Genomic DNA, 17,997 nt, shown 5'->3' with positions numbered 1-17,997 from the left:
TTCTTGTTTGATGGGATAATTTAATTTAAAACTTAAATTATAATTCTTCCACCAGACACCCTGTATATGTCTTTAAATAACCGCTTTTCGTTTTTCAAATAAATTCAATCATTTCTTGCTTGTGGGATTAAATATACTTTTATTTTGCTTTGGGCCTTGGTTATAAATACATAAATACTAAAGTTAAATATATTAATTATTTTAATATACATTGACCTCACGCCTCGACAAAAAATACATATATACTTATACTTTAGGTTGTTTATACAAATTTCTGCCTTTGATCGATGTAAATACACAGTATTTATTAAGTTTAATTACTTTTAAGAACAATTCACACATATTTCCTTATTATAGAGTGTTAAATATTATGGATGCACGAGCAATGCAAGTTCATTAATGAAAATGCTTTCTATATACTTATGAATGCCTATGTATGTATGCGTGTAAGTAAATTCATAGGGCAATACTTAAAAATTGAGCTAATATTAAAATTCGATATTTAAATGCAAAGCAACAAAAATAGAAAGTTGTTACGCCAGATTTATTAGTGAGTGCAAAGTCTCTCTTGTAGGCGCAAAGTTTCCAACTCACAGACACTAATATAAGAGCATATTCAAACATCTACACCTATGTAAACACATACATACATACATCCTGCATTTGCAGGTGGAGATTAAGTTATGTTCGATTCATTTCTACGCTAATGACCGCGCAAAGCTTCACGTATGCATGGGTGTGTGTACGAGTGCACATCTGAGCCAGCTACCGATGCATCTCTTTTTCCATTTGCGCTCGTGTGCTACATTTTCAAGGTACACGATGACTACAGCCGCGTTGATGTTGTGGTTGTAGGCGTTCGCGGTCGCAGGGTATTGCTACAGAAACGTCGGCAGATGAGTCGCCAGAAAGCCACACGGAAATCGATGCTGTAAAATGCATAAATGAAAGGATTTATAGCGCTGTTGAGCCAACCCAGCCAGGTGAGCACATTTGTTAGGGTCCGGCTGACCTGATGTTGCTCCAGAAACGGCGTACTCAGGTAGTAAATGAAGAATGGCAGCCAACAAGCGATGAAGCCGCCCACCACAATGCTCAATGTTTGTGTAGTTTTGTGCTCCTTTCGCAGCGAAATTATACAGTTGGCCAATGATTTTAGTTGTTGCTGTTGTGGTTGCGAACCGCGCGCCTGGAGTTGTGCTATCGAGCCAGGCGGACATGAACGGGCGTATTGGTGACGCTTGGCATTGGAAGAAAATTTATACATAGCAGCTGGTGGCGATTTCCATGACACTGGTCGTGTCAAATTGCAAATATTGCCTTTGCCACCACCATTCGCTGCCGCTACACTGAGAAGCGGACGACCGTTCTCTACATCAGGCATTACGACTTCGTTCAGATCATTGACGATAGTTTGATTAGAGAATCTACGCGCGCTGGCGTTGTTCTCGCACGCCAGCTCCAAGAAATGATGTTCCGCATAATTGTTGGAATCGGTGGTTGTGTAGCGTCGATAGCGCTGTCAGAGTAAAGGTAAGAAAAAACATTAATATATATTGTAATAAAAAAATATGTACATATATACAGGGTGTCCGGTGGCAGAATTAGGTTTTAAATGTAAAGCTTCTCCCTAACCGCTGTGCATACGAGCTGTGAAGGGACCGCGTTAGCTTAGATATGCGTGCGGATTATTTAGATACGAGGTCGCAGTGGACAGTTGATCAACCTGCTTTCGCAATCGAAGCCAATTTCAAGACCAATGTTGCGTGTGTTAGACTTTAACACGTTCACGCCGGCGCGTACCACCGGTGGCTCGCACAAGATTGCTTCATGAGGCAGCGTGTACCACCAATGGTACTTTATTAAACGGTACCTATGAGATGAGATGCCATAAACGTCTACCCTTATGAAAAAATTTCGTTTTATGACCTGCAATCGCTTCCGATAGAGCGAAAAGACTTTTAATGTTTAAAAACATTGCCGTCTGTGGGCGAAGACCATGAATAACAGCGCCGGCGGGAACGTGTTAATTGATGACCCAAGTGGAGCTTTGATTAGTTCATGGGTGCGAAGGCTCCGAGCAAACAGCCCAAGGTCGGGGCTCAGTCGGACGTCGTGAGCAAATGAAAATATTGAACTCGTCGCTACAAGTGAAACTTGAAATATCGAGAAAAGATTTTAGACTTCACTCCTTCAAAATTGAAGCACTTAGGTCTAACCCTTAAAATTTGTGACATTTTGTTGTAGCGAGATAATGTTGGAAAGGTTTTGTAGGGTTTTCATGTAAATGGAAGTGTAAATAAGCAAAAATTCCGTTATAAGTCACGTTATTGCTCGACATGCCCGTCCTAACGTGTGGTGCAGAAGCTTGGACGATAATAATATCCGATGAGATGTGAATTGGACTGCTTGAGAGAAAAAATTTGCGGAAGAAAGATGATCTGGTGGTAGCAGAAGAAGAGGAAGATCTCATCTGCGTTGAAAAGATCGGGTGGAGAAAGAAACGACTGGCGCGCTTTGTTAAACTCGACCAACATCGCGTAAGCGGTTATCGCGCCAATCAAAGGTGTAGAAAGTTCTATAAAGGACAAAACCCACAATAAACCATCAAAACTCAACAGCCACTTTCCAATCCCAAAGTGACGGAGTGGTGATTTAGTGTGCATCGTCAAGCAGTGGAATAATTGAATCATATTTTTGAAAATCATCTAGAACAAGCAATTTCTGTGGACTCGGTGTCTACTATCAGCGCTTGCTGAACTATTATTTTCCGCTAATAATAAGAGAACATCCTTCCGTCAGTGCACATACATGGTTTCAGCAAGATGACACCACGCCGCCCAGGACTAGAGATACCATGGCAATACTGCTTTATTTCTTCCCTAACAAACTGATAGCCGTTCCGTTGACATATCCTGGCCACCCAGGTCGTCCGATCTTACCCCTATGGACTTTTTTCTGTGGGGTACCTCAAAGTAAAGTCTATGAAACAAACCCACCAATCATCTCAATACCAAAACGAAATATAGTTCACGAGGCTAAGGGTATTCCGACATCACTTCTTCAGCAAGTGGCATGGAGCATGGAGCCCAGATTCCAAGAGTGTAGTGTATCCGACGTAATGATGCACATTTAGAAGAAATTATTGCTTGCTTAAGCGCCGATTATGAGGCGCACAGTGACAAAGTCAGGGATTTCCACTTTCTTCTATCGTTGCTTGTTTGTTTAGCTTGCCTCCAGGCGACATTTTGCTGAATAATTCCTCGTGAAGGCTGCGTCACCAGGATCCTTAGCGTCGTTCTCTGCGACTGTAAGCATGAGTGGTATACTCTAAGGCCATCGTTGGTATTTCCTGCGCTGATTTTCTAAGCCTATGTCCGGTCCAGGCCTACTTCTTTTTACGGACTTGAACGCGATGCAATCACATCTTTCTCTTTAGCGAAAATAATCAAAAAATAATTTTGCATCCGGGATTGTCTTCTTTGTAATAGTTTTTGAAATAAACTTTTGTCTTTGGTGATTATTTTTTAATTTAGCTTTTAATTCCTAATTCTGCTGCCGGACACCCTGTATATTCAAAGTCCGAACAAAATTAATTTCATATGGAGTTAAATAAAAAAGTAGACGGGAAAGCACATTGACCAGGTAATACCAGCAGATCAGCAGAGCAGCTGATTTTATTTTTTCTCTGAATTTGATTTGGTCTCTAAATTTTCAAATTTTATTATATCCTAGTCCTAGGGAACAAAAGTAAGCAGAAAATGCATTGCGTCCCCACGAGAGTCGGTTCTACGTAACCGGAGCGACCCGGATTTATATCCGACCAAGGACTGCCACATCAGCAGATCTCCCCGTATATGTATGGGGACGTTTATGCTGCTACAACAACAACAAAATATATTGCTTTTGTTGTTTATGCTCTACCGCTACTACCAGCTCAATATGCCTTGCTGGACAGGCACGAAAATGCAAAGTTTTCGCTATACATTCCATAAGCCAAGTTCTACTGCATTCATTTGTCTTCAATTACAATATTACAACATTGAAACTAACTATGAGTGGTTTTTTATGCAGACAATTTGTTTATTGGTTTACCTTACTGTGCACGCTGGTGTGGGTCATCTTGTCATGCCTCGACGCGATGACGCAGGAGATACGCACATACACATAAATCATCACGATCATTGGCAGGAAGAAAGAGCCACTGGCGGAGTAGATAACGTATCCTTTATTTTGATTGTAACGGCATTCGTCTCGGTCACGTCGCCCTGGCTCATACCTGTGGCGAAATGAAAAAATTATACGAATATCAGAAATTAGTTTTCAATTTGGCTGAAAGGCAAGCGTAATTGGCAATTTCATTGATGCGTTCCCAATCATTTCCCACCGCCACCAAACACAGGTACTACTACTACACATACATATCGTATGTGTGTGCTATGCTACGCGTGCACTCGTCTACCTAATGAATTTTTACAATATATTCGAGCGCACCAACTGCCAATAACTTACCAGCCGAGCATTGGCGGGCAGGTGATAGCCAATGCCAAAAGCCAGACAATAAGAATCATCAGCAGGGCCAGGCGTTTTGAACGACGCTGGTGTGAGTACTTTAGTGGTTTTGTTACAGCCAGGTACCTGCGAAGAAAGCACAAATTAATTAGAGCCACTGTGGGTGCACTCAGCAAACAAATGTTACGAATTATTGCATTCAGCGAGTGAATTGAATTGTTGATCAAATGTGGAAATGGGCCGACTCACCTGTCTATGCTGATGGCGCACAGGCTGAGTATGGACGCGGTACAAAGCAATATGTCGAGGGATATCCAAATGTCACAAAGGATCCAGCCAAGGCGCCAAGAGCCTGAAAAGTATAAAAGTGTATTTTATGACGTATTCAACAAGAAAGAAGCGGTTAAAAGCGATGAATACCGAATGGTGCTAGGATGTATTTAAAAAGTGATAATAAACCGAAGCGATAAGGGCCGAAAGCATAGAGAATCGAAGTAAACTTACGGACAACTTGGAAAACTGTCTGAAATTTGAATTGGTCGAGCCAAGAAGCACCAAGAGATTTGGTGGCACCTAAAACACTCTGGCTAAAAAGCCTATTGTAGTTAGAGCTCTGGAAAGAGGGTAGATAGTAAAGGAGAAAAGGAGAAAAGTATCAGAGAAAGAGATAGGAAAGAATAGAGACAGAGACAGAGGTAGTTAGTCCTGTGAGAACTTTCCAGATTCTTTGGTAAATCTGTAAGTATCCTCCAGTTTTAGAGAACGAATATTCCTCATTCTCAAGGCATCGGAACCCAAAACTCGTAGAATTGCTCTAGCAAAGGCGGCACACCCACAATGCTTTATACTATCCGCCTCCTCCAAGCACGACAGGCACATTGGGTCCTCAATGATTCCAATGGTGGTCATATGCTGTCCCGATGGGCTGTGTCCTGTAATAATACCGACCATCAACCATCTAATGACTAATTATATTCATCTCTCTCCGCTGAGAAATGAAATGGAATGGATTGAAATTGTGGATGGCCGGAAATATATGCAAGCATTCAGGCACTGCACATTGCTCTTAAGCCAAAGTGATAGGACTTAAAATTATGGGCAGGTACAGATAGGGTGGGTATTCATTATATATAAAAGGTGATCAGATTGGCGGTACCTTTTCAAATAGGGTTGTTTTGAGATATCACGCGTTACTACTGTCAAACAAAATACATTAATTTTTTCAGTATTCACTGGCATTTCATCATGTAAAGACTTACGTCCAACAACAACGTTTACAAATCGTACAACTGTACACTGCTGGTCTTAGGTTAGACGCACGTTTAGTTGCATACAACTTTGCTTCATATTTATTTATTAAAGGACGATAGAAAAGAAGTTGATATGCAGAAACATTTCTTATTTAATGGTACTTTAAATATAATATTCAAATGATTATACATATTTAACAAAATTGTGTTTTTCAAACATTTTCTTAAAGCTACTCAAAATAAAACGAATTTTTCTTGGCCATTAGAATAGACGCACTTTGGCTTTTTAATTTTTATAAGAAAAGTATTTGGATTTTAGCTTAAATTACTATTTGATTTATTTGAAATAAAAAAATAATAATAATTTCAGTAGTGAGTACTGCCTCCTTTGTTAGTAATAACTTCATAAATCCGGTCCTTTATAGAATGATACAAGGAATCTATGTAGTTCAAGGAAATCTCGCTCCAAGCACGTTTAATATCTGCAGTTAATGTTTCCTTATCTTCGTATTGCTTTCCTCCTTCGTATACCTTCCGTGTTAGCCAGCCCCAAACATTTTCAATTACGTTAAGATCTGGACAATATGGGGGCCATGATATTAACGTTTTGACTCGAAATAAAAGATTTTACTACTCGAGAGTAATGAATAGGAGCATTGTCTTGTTGAAAAATCCACGGAATTGGTACAAAGAGATCTTTTAATTTTGGAAATACGGACTCCAACAATGTTTTGAAGCGATCGCCGTTCATCTTTTGTTCGATAAAAATCAAGTCAATTGTTCCATAAAACGTGATAGCACCCCACACCATTATTCCCCCTTCTCGGCTATGGTGGCGACTTAAATATAGCTCATCTTTCCGCAAATCGTGATAATAATATTGAAATCCATCAGGGCCATCTAAAACGTTTTTCATCAGTAAATACAACTGAACGCCAATCATTTAGTCGAGTGTCAGATTGGACAGTCCACGTCAGGTATTCTTTCGCGAATTGAAGCCGGTTTTCTTTGCGTATTGCATTCAAAGGGGTTTTTTTCTTGATTTTTAGACGCTTCAGGTGTTCTGCATTTCTGATCGTACGCTGAACAGTTGATAGGCTTGCTTTTACTCCGGCCAATTCCTTGATCTTAGCAGCAGATTTAGACGAGTTCGAAGCGATTCTAACAATTTGGCGTACTGCTTGTTTTGATAGTGCCTTTTTTTCCCTTTGAAGTTATTTCCATATGCCTCTGGATCCTTCAAATATCTGTCAACAGTTCTGGAGCTGCGATTTATTTGTTTGTCAATGTTCCGATTGGACAGTCCTTGCGAGTGAAGAAAGTCTACTTTTTGACGTTCCAATAAGCTCATAATAGCAGCTTTTCCCATTTTTTTCTTCAAATGTAGCTCGAAAACACTTTATTTGTTTATTTTTGATATTTTTTCAATACGAAAGTTTACGCTTGTCCACGCAATACGAAGAAATTTAAGCTGCGTCTAATTCAATGACCAACCGAAAACACGTGTGATTGCCATAGAAATTTCTATAATCTCCGAATGTACAGTTATTTTTTCGCAAATCAACCAGCTGTCAGCATTTTTTTTTTCGAACAAGATTCGCACTTTGATAAGAAAAGCATTTTGGACAATTAGAACAAGCATGATAATAAATAATTGATTTTGTTTAAAAATAACGATGGTGCGTCTAACCTAAGACCAGCAGTGTATTACGAAAATCGACGTCCTGTGAAAAGTGTTCATCGCGCGCTCGATGAAGCCCTTTTTTGGTTTAACGGCTATGTCAATACGAAAAATATTAATATTTGGGCTGAAGAGCAACCCGAAGACATTCAAAAACCAACCAACAGCCATTACTCCACTGAAAACAACCGTTTGATGGGGTCGATGGGCTGGAGGAATCATCGGCCCATGTTTCTTCAAAGACGTGACTGGCACCATTGTAGCACTGAATGGCGAACGCTTTCGCGCCATGATAAACGACAATTTGATGCCAGAAATTGAAGGCCGTGTTCTCCACAACATCCCAACAAGGTTCCAACCAGACGGTGCTACTTGTAACACACCCCGTGAAACAATGGATTTACTGCCTCGTCGTTTCGGTGAGCAATTTATCTCTCGTCTCGGACCAGTAATTGGCCACCAAGATCGTGTGATATCACACCCTTGGACTTTTATTTATGGGGCTATGTAAAGTCTCACTGCTTTGTGGAAAAACCAGCTTGAATTGAGGCATTGAAAGCCAACATTACTAAAGATATTTACGAGATACCGACTGGCGTCCTCCAGCGTGTCTTTAAAATTTGTGTTTGGTCGAAGTACGGAGCAGTTGCGGCCAATATTTAAAGGGGTTTATCTTTAAAAAATAAATGGCATGAATAGTTCTACACAAAAATAATAAAAATTTCCCAAGCAATTTGAATTTTGGTTGTTTTGTTTCAATTGAAAATCTGATGCCTCTAAATTGATCGCCCGTTAAGTATATAATTGACTCTTACTTACATCCTGTATTAGGTTTTTGGCCGAGCTCCTCCTTCAATTTGTGGTGCACACTTTTTCTATCATTTTGGTGATTCTTGTATGGAGATTCGACCTGAGCACTTCCGAATGGTAGTCACGCACCAAACCATTCGGATACGGCAGTATTCATTACTACTCAGCAAAAATCCCAGATTTTTTATAAATCTTAGCAGTTTGTCGAGGAAAAGAGATATAGTTGATCCAAAAATTTAGCATTTAAGCCAGGAAAAACTCGGGCAGTGGCAGAGAAAATCCGCCAAACAAGAGGTACACAATAGATCGTTGATGATGCCCATGGTGACCATATGTCGAACCTATGAAGTGTGCATGTAATAGGTACTACATATAGGTAAGAGCTCGTAATTCACTAACCCTCTGTCTGAGAAGAAAAGACTTGGTGGCTTTGTAATACTGCACTAAGGTTTATCATGAATTTTACTACTAAGAGCCTTGATGTACCCAACTTTTCTCCCGTTGTGCTTGGTGCTGAAATTGAGTCCTGTTCAGTTGGACACTCCAAGGAACCGGTGTTTGCTAATTCATCAGCCAGTTCGTTGCCTTGAACAGCACAGTGTCGCACCACTTATACGAGTATATGTTCAAGCTCATTCTACCTTGCAGCAGAGCTTAGCTTCAACTTTCATTCCTGAAAAATTTTTGAAACGGTGCCGGCGGTTTTTAAGGTTTTTAGAGCAGCTTGACTGTCACTGAAGCCTTTGATTTTAATTACTCGCCAGCTTTTGCTAATTGTCCAGCCTGTTATTTCTAGTATTGCAAAGATAGATGTAAATACAGGCGGAAGTTTGACATTCCCAAGGACCAAGGATATCAACTTAAATAAAACCTTCGTCACAGTATTTCCTTCCAAAGAGGAATGGGATAATGGGCTTATTGTTAAGGAAAATGATATAAACATCTATACAGATGGACCAAAACTAGACAACGGAGTAGGTGGAGGGGTTTACTCCGATAAACTCAGAGTTAGCCAATCATTTCGCCTACCTGATCATTGCAGTGTATTTCAGGCGGAAGTCATTGCCATAAAAGAGGGACTTACGGTAATAAAAGCCAGAGTATTATGCACAAATGAAGTCTTCCTATACTCGGACAGTCAAGCAGCAATAAAAGAGCCAGAATCTAAAACACACTCGTAGAAAACAGTCATAGAATGTTATGAACTTCTAAATGACGTATCAAAACACTAGAAAGTACACCATATTTGGGTGCCAGGCCACAGGAATATAGCAGGGAAGAAGCAGATGAACTTGCTCGAACCGGTACAACGCTCGACCTCCAAGTGGATAAAACGCTGCTACACATGCCTATAGCCACTTGTAAACTACTGATAGTTAGGGAATCCATCAATAAGGTAAATGCAAGTTGGCAAAACCTCTCATAATGCGAACTAAGCAGACAGTCATGGCCGAAATGGAACAGCTTGTTAAGTTTGAGGAGAGAAAGTACATACATATAAGAAAAATGATAGGGGTATTAACTGGTCATTGTCTGATAGGCAGCCACGCTATAAGGTAAGGACTCCCATAGGTCGATTTCGGTAGAAGCTGTCTTAATACAGAAGAAGAGGAAACAGTCAGACACCTTTTATGTGAGTCTGAAAGCTTAGCGACAAGGAGGCTCCGCACTCTGGACATGGCATTTTTAATTGATGTAGCGGACATAGCGCATCTAAAACTAACGAAGCTTTGCTCGTTTATTAAAGCTACCGGATGGTTTGAAAAGGAACCCATAGGGGAAGGATAGGTTCCAGTGGCATCACAATGGACCCACGAAAGGTCTTAGTGTGTCATTGCGACAGCTACCCCACCTACTTACCTACCTCTACCTTGACATTCCTGCATCATTTGATGTTTTATAGATTTCGAATGCAGGACGAACCGAATACTAGTCAAGTAAATGAAAATCAATAAATTGCACCTCATACTGTTATGAGTTGGTTATAAAAATATCGTAATATTTTATTTGCCCTAGAAACTTTCCATGCATGAGCGCGTGTGTGCACATGTGTATGTAGGTCAGTATATATATGATAAGAAAATATGACAAATGAAAGAATAATCGCAATAATTTACTTAAGCCACATTTTATTTGTGGCTAAATTTCTCCAGTCATTCCGTTTTTATGTATTCGGTCCATATGGTATTTAATGCCAAAGAGACGCTTGCTTGACCACCGCACAAAAGCTTGTGAAATACTCGTGCGTCTTTGAATAGCGTCGCCAAGCTGTTTAATACTTTTTGATGGTGTCAAAATACTCTCTACAATATTTATGCATAATATAGTATGTGTGTATGTATGTATGCATGCGTGTGTGAGAACCTAGTATGTGGCTATTTAAATGTTTCCGCAAGAAAATATTAATAGTACCGCATTTTGGTATTCACAAAAGTAAAAATTTTGATTTCTTTGCGTGGACACATGTGCTCAAAATAATAGCAGCGAGGCATATTGCAAAATTCTGATAATTTTTTTTTTATATTTTTATATAAAATAACTCAAGTATCAAACTTTATACAATATTTACAAATATTCAACAAATATCCAGCAAAGTTTGTAAATTTTTAGTCATAGCTTTCCAAGAATCATAGGTATGCAGTTGTGTGTTTTTTTCCTTGTTCACTCCACTCGGCAGCGTAGGGCCTCGACAAGACTCAGTATTGCGTTGGTTTCGTTCATCTATTTGATTTCTGACAGGGTAGGTGATTAGCCTGCCGCTACCAGTTCTAAGTAGTGGGAATGTCCACCTGTCGTTGCTTAGGAACAACGCCTTCTTACTTCTGGAAGCGCCATCTGTGTGTCAGATTTTTCTGCCAGAAGGATCGCACAGATGGTTGAGGACTTCGCTAAATTTGGTGTGTCTGCGCTATTACCGCGATTGCCCGCTTCCTATTGCTGGCGCCACTGAGGCAATGTGTAACTGTGTTTTTTCTATATTTTTTTGCTTGTTTTAGCAGCCACAATGCAAGCAATGCGCTGACTTTTTGTGTGGGAGTAAGGATTGGAAGGATAAGGTTGTTGGGGTTGAGCAGTTAATTTTTGTTTTATTTTAAAGTGAAACTTCTTAGGCGTCGATGGACGAGCGAGAATGGAGAGTAAAATTTCAAGGTCATGCAACGTTTTGGGCATTTTCGTTCCGCAAGAGAGAAAAAAGTTATAATATAGAGGAAAAGAAGAGAGTGAGAGCTATACCTTATATAATATAACTATATCTTAGACACACTTTATGCTTTTTTCCTGAGTTTTTCCTTGAGCTAATTTCTAGTGAGAAATAACACTGCCTACTTTTTGGCGCTTGTTTGTTGGTGCAAACTTGTAGGAAATATATGTATGTTTGATGCCTACTTTTTGGCGTTATATTTCCTTGGTGCCTACCATTTGGGTTGTTTTTTGGCTCTAATATTTTTGGCGTTTTTGTTTTTTGTGGTGCCTACTTTTTGGCGCTTATTTCCGTTTCCTGGCTAGTGCTTGTGCTTACTATAAAGTGCTATCCATTCCGGCGTCGGATTTATTGGTATTGCCTTGCGGTAATTTGTGCCGTTGCTGCGGTCCTGGAATCGCTGCGTTTGTGCGGGTGATAAACGCTCGGAGTAGTGCGCGTTGTTGCCACGGTTTGTGTCCGGCGTTACCTACACCGCTCAACCCTTCTCCGTTCTTTGTAAATTTGGCTATTTGTATTCTCTGCAAATGTTGGGAATTTATTTAGATATATATTCTTTCTGTCTCTCTCTCTCTCTCTCTCTCTCATTCTCTCTTGGGTCTCTCCCTCTTTCTTTGTCTGCCTTGAAAGTTTCACTTCTGTTAAGTGTACTACGCTACACGCACTTTTTTTATAGAAACTAGAAAGTAGGTAAGTTTGTAAAAGTGTGAGGACCGTACTGTACCTGGGATTCGAACCCACAACCTCTGGGATGGCAGGCTAGTGCATTTACGCTAGACTACAGAGGCCGTTGTTGTGTATCCTATTTAATTTTTAAACTTTACTGTGCCAGTGCAAGTGGCTCAAAATTCGCGTTGGTTTTTGATACGTTTTTTTTCTGGCGGTTCTGCGCATTTTCTCCGTACAACGATTACTCGACATTTTTTTGTATGCAAAAATTTAAACCTACACAGTTTTATACTGAAAATCAATGGACTATAAAATTCCATAATCGAAATTTTTCTAAAAATTCTTATTAAAAAGTTTGGAGTTTTGAAGAAAATTTGTTGTTGTGTTTAATTTATTTAGAATATTTGACCGTTTAAGTTTGTTGTAATATAAACTACATACATTAAATAAAAATACCAAATTAAAAAAATGGCAAAAATTTGGCAAATTCCAATGGGGTATAAAATGACGCACTCAAAATTTTCTGAAATTTCTGATTAAAAGCTTTGAAATTTTGATGAAAACTTTTTAAATTGCAATTTTTTTTGTAATTTTTATAGAATATTCGACGGTTTGAGTTGATGTTTTTTGCTGTCTATAAATCATATTAAAAAAATTAAAAATATGGTTAAATTTGCACCAAATTCCAACTCGAAATTTTTCTAAAATTCCTGATTAAAAGCTTAAAAATTTTGATCAAAATTTATTGATTTTTTTTTTGTACTTTTTAAAATATGTTAAACTTCAATTATATGGTTTTTGTTCTAATATAAAAAATAAATAATAAAAGTTGTCAAATCTTCGCAACATGTCGTTCTGCTATTATTATGAGCACAGATGTACATACATGCATGCACACATTTATCAATGATTTCTTGCTTTGTCAGGATGCGATAATTAATGTGATAAATTGGCAAAAGTGATTATTATTTTTTATTGCTTACACTCACTTCAACATTAGGATATAGAAACTAAATTATACAGCTCTAAGGCTACTTAATCGATTGATATTCAACCAGAGAGAATTTAGTATGCTGGTAGAAATAAGGTGCAGGGTGCATACGGTAGTTGAGGACATTCATATTTGTGGCTATAACTTCCGAAAAGCATCAGGTAAGCCATGGAGAACTACTGCTGAACTCAAGACACGAAGAGAAATGCAGTTATCGTCGCAAGATGTGCAAATCACACCGATTTACAGATCTCTAATTTTCTTAAGTGTGACCATTTATTCGTTCATAAAATTCGCCGTGAATTGGAATCATCAGACGATAGTGCGGAATCTGTTGCAAAACATAAAAAACACGGGCAATGTCCACTGACACTTTCCGATCTGTAGAATTTATTCCGTAAGAACAAGCGATCATTGCCGAGGACCCTTCGAAATCAATGAGGGCCTCGCGAGGGAACTTAATGTTTCTGAGGGTCTTATCCGTCGAGTTGTCCTTGAAGATCTGAATTCTGTCAGAGCAAACACGTGAACTGCGAGTTATCTAATCAAAACATCTTCCAAACAGAATTAAATACCCTGAAGCGCCTGATATGTTATGGTTTTTTCTTAAAAAAAAACTTTGACCAAGATTAAAATACCAACTGCAGAAATGACCAGAAAGACATATGGCTAAGTTCGAATCCTACAGAGGTTCCTATTGTCACGAAGTTTCCAGCCCATTTTATGATTTTAGGTGTTGTGAGCAGCAAAGGACATGTCATGCCACCACACTTTTTTACTCAAGGATTTCGAGTGAATTCTGCTTCATTAGTATATCGAGGTTCTAGGAACAGTAGTAGTAAAACCCTGGATTGATAGTGTACCCATGGACAGCACATACATCTTTCAGCAGGACACCGCTCCTTCACACAAAGCGATGACGACATAAAACACCGAGCTCATGGCCGCCTAACGCCCCAGACTTTAATCACCTGGATTACTATGTAAGAAGAATGAAAACGATTGTGCGTGAAACCAATAAGCATCCTTATAGCACCATTTCTTCTCTGAAGGCTACAATTAATGCCGTTATAGTCAATATGAATAAGGATCATTTGATTCGGGCATGCAATCGTTTCCGCACTCGGATCGAGGAGATTATTGCAGCTAATGAAAATTTTGTAGAATGATTTTATAGATAAGTTAAATTTTGTTCAAAACAAAAGCTAATTAGTTTTACTCTCAAGCTGTACTCAAATACCGTACATGCCCTACGATCAAAAAGTACTGGGAATGTGATGTTGATTGGTTTCTTCGACTGCCAAGGCATAGTACCATGAGTACCTTCCATCGGGCCAGACAGTCAATAAAGAATATTATTTATCCGTTTTGAAGCGTTTGAGAGATGCTATACGTCGTAAACGGCCGGAAATGTGGGCAAACAATTCTAGGATTTTGCATGATGATAACGCGCCATCACACCGATTCCAGATTGTGCTGGATTATTTGACCAAACACCGAGTAAATACCGTGCAAACACCGTGTTCACCTGATATGGCCCCGTGCGACTTCTTTTTGTTTCCCAAATTGAAGTTACCACTTCATGCAGGGAGATTTCAGTCGATAGAGGAGATCAAAGAGAATGCGACGAAGGAGCTGAAGGCCATCCCTTCGTCGGCCTACCAGGGGTGCATGGAGGACTGGGTTAAACGTTGGCACATGTGTGCTGCTTCAGACGGGTCATATTTTTAAGGAGATAAAATAAATTTGCCTGAAACTCTGTTTTGTTTTATTTAAACATTCTCGGTACTTTCTGATCAAAGAGTACTTATACATACAGTCCGGGAAAAACGATACAATGGAATTTCGACTACTTTGATTTGCTTTCTGAAAAAAACATGCTGACGGTGTTGCGCATTTTCTGCATATAAAACAAAATTTCGTATATTCGTTCTAGGAGAAAATTATTTGGAAGAAAAATTATAGAAATGCGAAATGGAAATTTTTAGGAACTTCACACGGCATACTAAAAATCTATCTACTTGTACTATGTGGGCAAAAAGTAAGGTGAATTTGGTTGTAAAATGAAAAATCTTTATTTATTCTTATAAATCAATTTCATCCCCTTCAAAATAATCCCCTCTCGATGAAATACACTTATGCCAACGAGTTTTCCAATCCCCGAAACATGCCAAATAGTCCATTTCCGGTAGTGGTCTCTTGAGTTTTGGGAATAGCCAGTAGTCACACGGAGCCAAATCAGGCGAATACGGTGGTTGCGGAACGATATGCGTGGAATTTTTGGCGAAATGGTTACGAAGGACGAGTGCAGTGTGAGACGGTGCATTATCGTGATGCAAAAACCAAAAGTTGTTGGCCCATAATTCTGATCTTTTTAGACGAATTGCTTCACGTAAACGACGCATAACGCTTAAATAATATTCCTTATTAACAGCTTGGCCAGGTGGAAGGAATTCATAGTGCACCACACCACGAAAATCGAAAAAAACTGTCATCATGACCTTTATTTTTGAACGACTTTGACGTGCTCTTTTCGGTCTGGCCTCGCCTTTAGCACGATATTCGCTTGATTGGTCGGTTGTTTCAGGGTCGTAAGCACAAATCCAAGTCTCATCTCCCGTAATGATGCATTTGAGCTTGTCCTGCTAGTCTGAAAGCATTGTTTCACACACATCAACGGGACGACTTTTTTCCAAGAAATTGAGAGTTTTCGGTACCAAACGAGATTTGACTTTTCGTAGGCCCAAATGGTCTTTCAAAATGGTTTTCACAGATCCTTCTGATATTCCGATCATATCAGTAAGGTCTTTAACAGTCAACCGACGATTTTTGAGCACTAACTCCTTCACTTTATTGGAGTGTTGGTCATCTGTTGACGTCGATGGTGGTCCGGAGAGCTCCAAGTCATCAACACGTTCTCGACCCTCTTTGAAGTCTTTGTACCACTTATAAACATTTTTCTGGGACATGGTCGAATCACCAAATGCCTTCTGCAACATGCTAAACGTTTCCGCAGCCGAAATTTCATTCCGCAAACAAAATTTGATGGCACTTCTCTGCTCAATCAAATCAGACATTGTAAAAATCGAAAAATGCACTCTTGGTCGTTTGGTAAACACAAGCGTAAATATATTACTGATAATGACATTCACATGAAAGTTGGTCCAGATGTTATTAACAGTGCTGCCAACTCATGAAAAAAAATAACTAGAGCAAAATTTTAATCCCGCGAAGTTTGACAAATAAATTCACCTTACTTTTTGCCCACAGTATAAGTAGAAATGCTAACTACAAACAGTTCAATTGGGTTGAAAAATGTGTGGCATTTTTCTAATTTTTGCATAGAATTTGAAAATTTGATTTTTATGGCTATTGTTGGGAAATAAGCTATACTTTTATACAAAAATAATGAACATTTAAAAAACAAAAAGGGACGGAAAATATTTGAAATTGGTAAAAATGTTGATATTCAATGGGTTTGTCGCTTATTGTAAATTAAATACAGATATTGATTTCAATATAGATAAAATAAAGTATCAAAATTTTCTAAAAATATTTTCTAAAACTACATATTTCGAGTAATAACCAGATATTCACAAGACATCCAAATTTCAAAATATGTTTGTAGGTAGAAGCTTCATTTACTTCTTTCACTTACCCACTAAATATACGGCTACCGCTGGCGGCATCACAAATATTCCCACCAGGAAATCAGCCACTGCTAAGCTCATCACGAAGCAGTTCGTCACAGTGCGCAGGCGACGCGTAGTTATTATGGCCATGATGACCAACGTGTTGCCCAACACCGTGATCACGATCAGCCCACAGAAGATCGTGACCAAACAAATGCCTTGCCAGGATAGCATCAGATCATAAAAATGTGCGAATTCATTAACCGATGAGTTGGTCATTTGCTCCGTTTGAGTAGATGCATCTGTGACTGTGGCTAGTAACGCCGAAAAGTTTGGTTTACCAAGCGCTCGTTGCTCCAAAACCGATTGAGACACATTCATGGAGTTCGGAGTGGGCGCCGTGTAGTAAATGAAGGACGGGGGACTCAGGTTGAAACTTGCTTCCTTAGTTATACTCGCATCCATACTTTTTGTTTGTTGTGTGCACTACTGTTCGTTGATATTTTATAAGGCAGATTATTCCAATGTTGCAATATATGCGCATGCTACATATATTCATAGGGATTTTACATCTGATTTGCGATATTTTTAGGTGCGAGCAACTGCAATAAATTTAAGATATTTTAGAAATTATGTTTTTGATTTATGACTTTTCATTTGCTATGCATTAACTAAGAGTTTTGATGAACTATAATAGTTTTTGATTTAAGAAGATGAAAAATTATAATTAAAACTGTTTAAAGTCGTTAATTAATACGAGTTCTAACGCATATATCAAATACAGGGCGGGTCATAACTCTTACCACCTACTCTTTTTTTTTTTTTGAGTAAGCCTTCATTTTCTTCGTTTAAAGAGACACGCAAATATTTTTTATGATATTCAATACAAGGATTGTAGATTACCAGGTTTGCTATTTAGCATGGTGCAAAGATTTTTAGAGGTGTACTACCTAGCAGACCGTTATTTGAATCTGAGCGAACTTGACAGATATGCCGACGTCATTCGTCCACAAAATTTAGCTTTAGCTTAGTGAAACACAAACGAATGACGTAGAATCCAAAGTTCCCTTCAAATTCTTTTTTTTACCATACCTAACGAGCAAACCTGGTATCTATCATCCTTGGCTACTTAGCTATGGTGAAAAAGAAAATTGTGAGGGGAACTTTGGCTGCCATATCACTTGTGCAGTCGGCAGTCAAATTCTGCACGATCATTTCAGATGTATTCACACACTGAGATATCAACGAAG

The 17,997-nt window shown here is 38.9% G+C and overlaps 1 protein-coding gene across 1 annotated transcript; it reads right to left on the bottom strand.

Annotated features, from left to right (window-relative positions):
* Positions 1-293: 293 nt before the first annotated feature.
* Positions 294-17,212, bottom strand: LOC129244282 (probable G-protein coupled receptor No18). Its single transcript, XM_054881927.1, has 5 exons — positions 16,774-17,212; positions 4,762-4,864; positions 4,513-4,638; positions 4,096-4,279; positions 294-1,519 (listed from the first exon to the last, which is right to left on the bottom strand). Exons 1-5 carry the CDS (start codon positions 17,210-17,212, stop codon positions 827-829), a joined length of 1,545 nt encoding a protein of 514 aa, XP_054737902.1. The 3' UTR covers positions 294-826.
* Positions 17,213-17,997: the final 785 nt, after the last annotated feature.

This window comes from Anastrepha obliqua, chromosome 1 (genome assembly GCF_027943255.1).
Source record: "Anastrepha obliqua isolate idAnaObli1 chromosome 1, idAnaObli1_1.0, whole genome shotgun sequence".
NCBI classification, from domain to species: domain Eukaryota; kingdom Metazoa; phylum Arthropoda; class Insecta; order Diptera; family Tephritidae; genus Anastrepha; species Anastrepha obliqua.
Note: the sequence above shows the minus strand (reverse complement) of the source record. Positions and strands in the feature narration are given on the sequence as shown.

Excerpts from the sequence above, each read along its gene's own strand:
- LOC129244282 (XM_054881927.1), bottom strand. The coding sequence starts at position 17,212 with ATGGATGCGAGTATAACTAAGGAAGCAAGTTTCAACCTGAGTCCCCCG. Across the intron at positions 4,639-4,761 it reads TGCGCCATCAGCATAGACAG|GTACCTGGCTGTAACAAAAC; the intron begins GTGAGTCGGCCC and ends CTTTCTTCGCAG. Across the intron at positions 4,280-4,512 it reads TGCCCGCCAATGCTCGGCTG|GTATGAGCCAGGGCGACGTG; the intron begins GTAAGTTATTGG and ends ATTTCGCCACAG.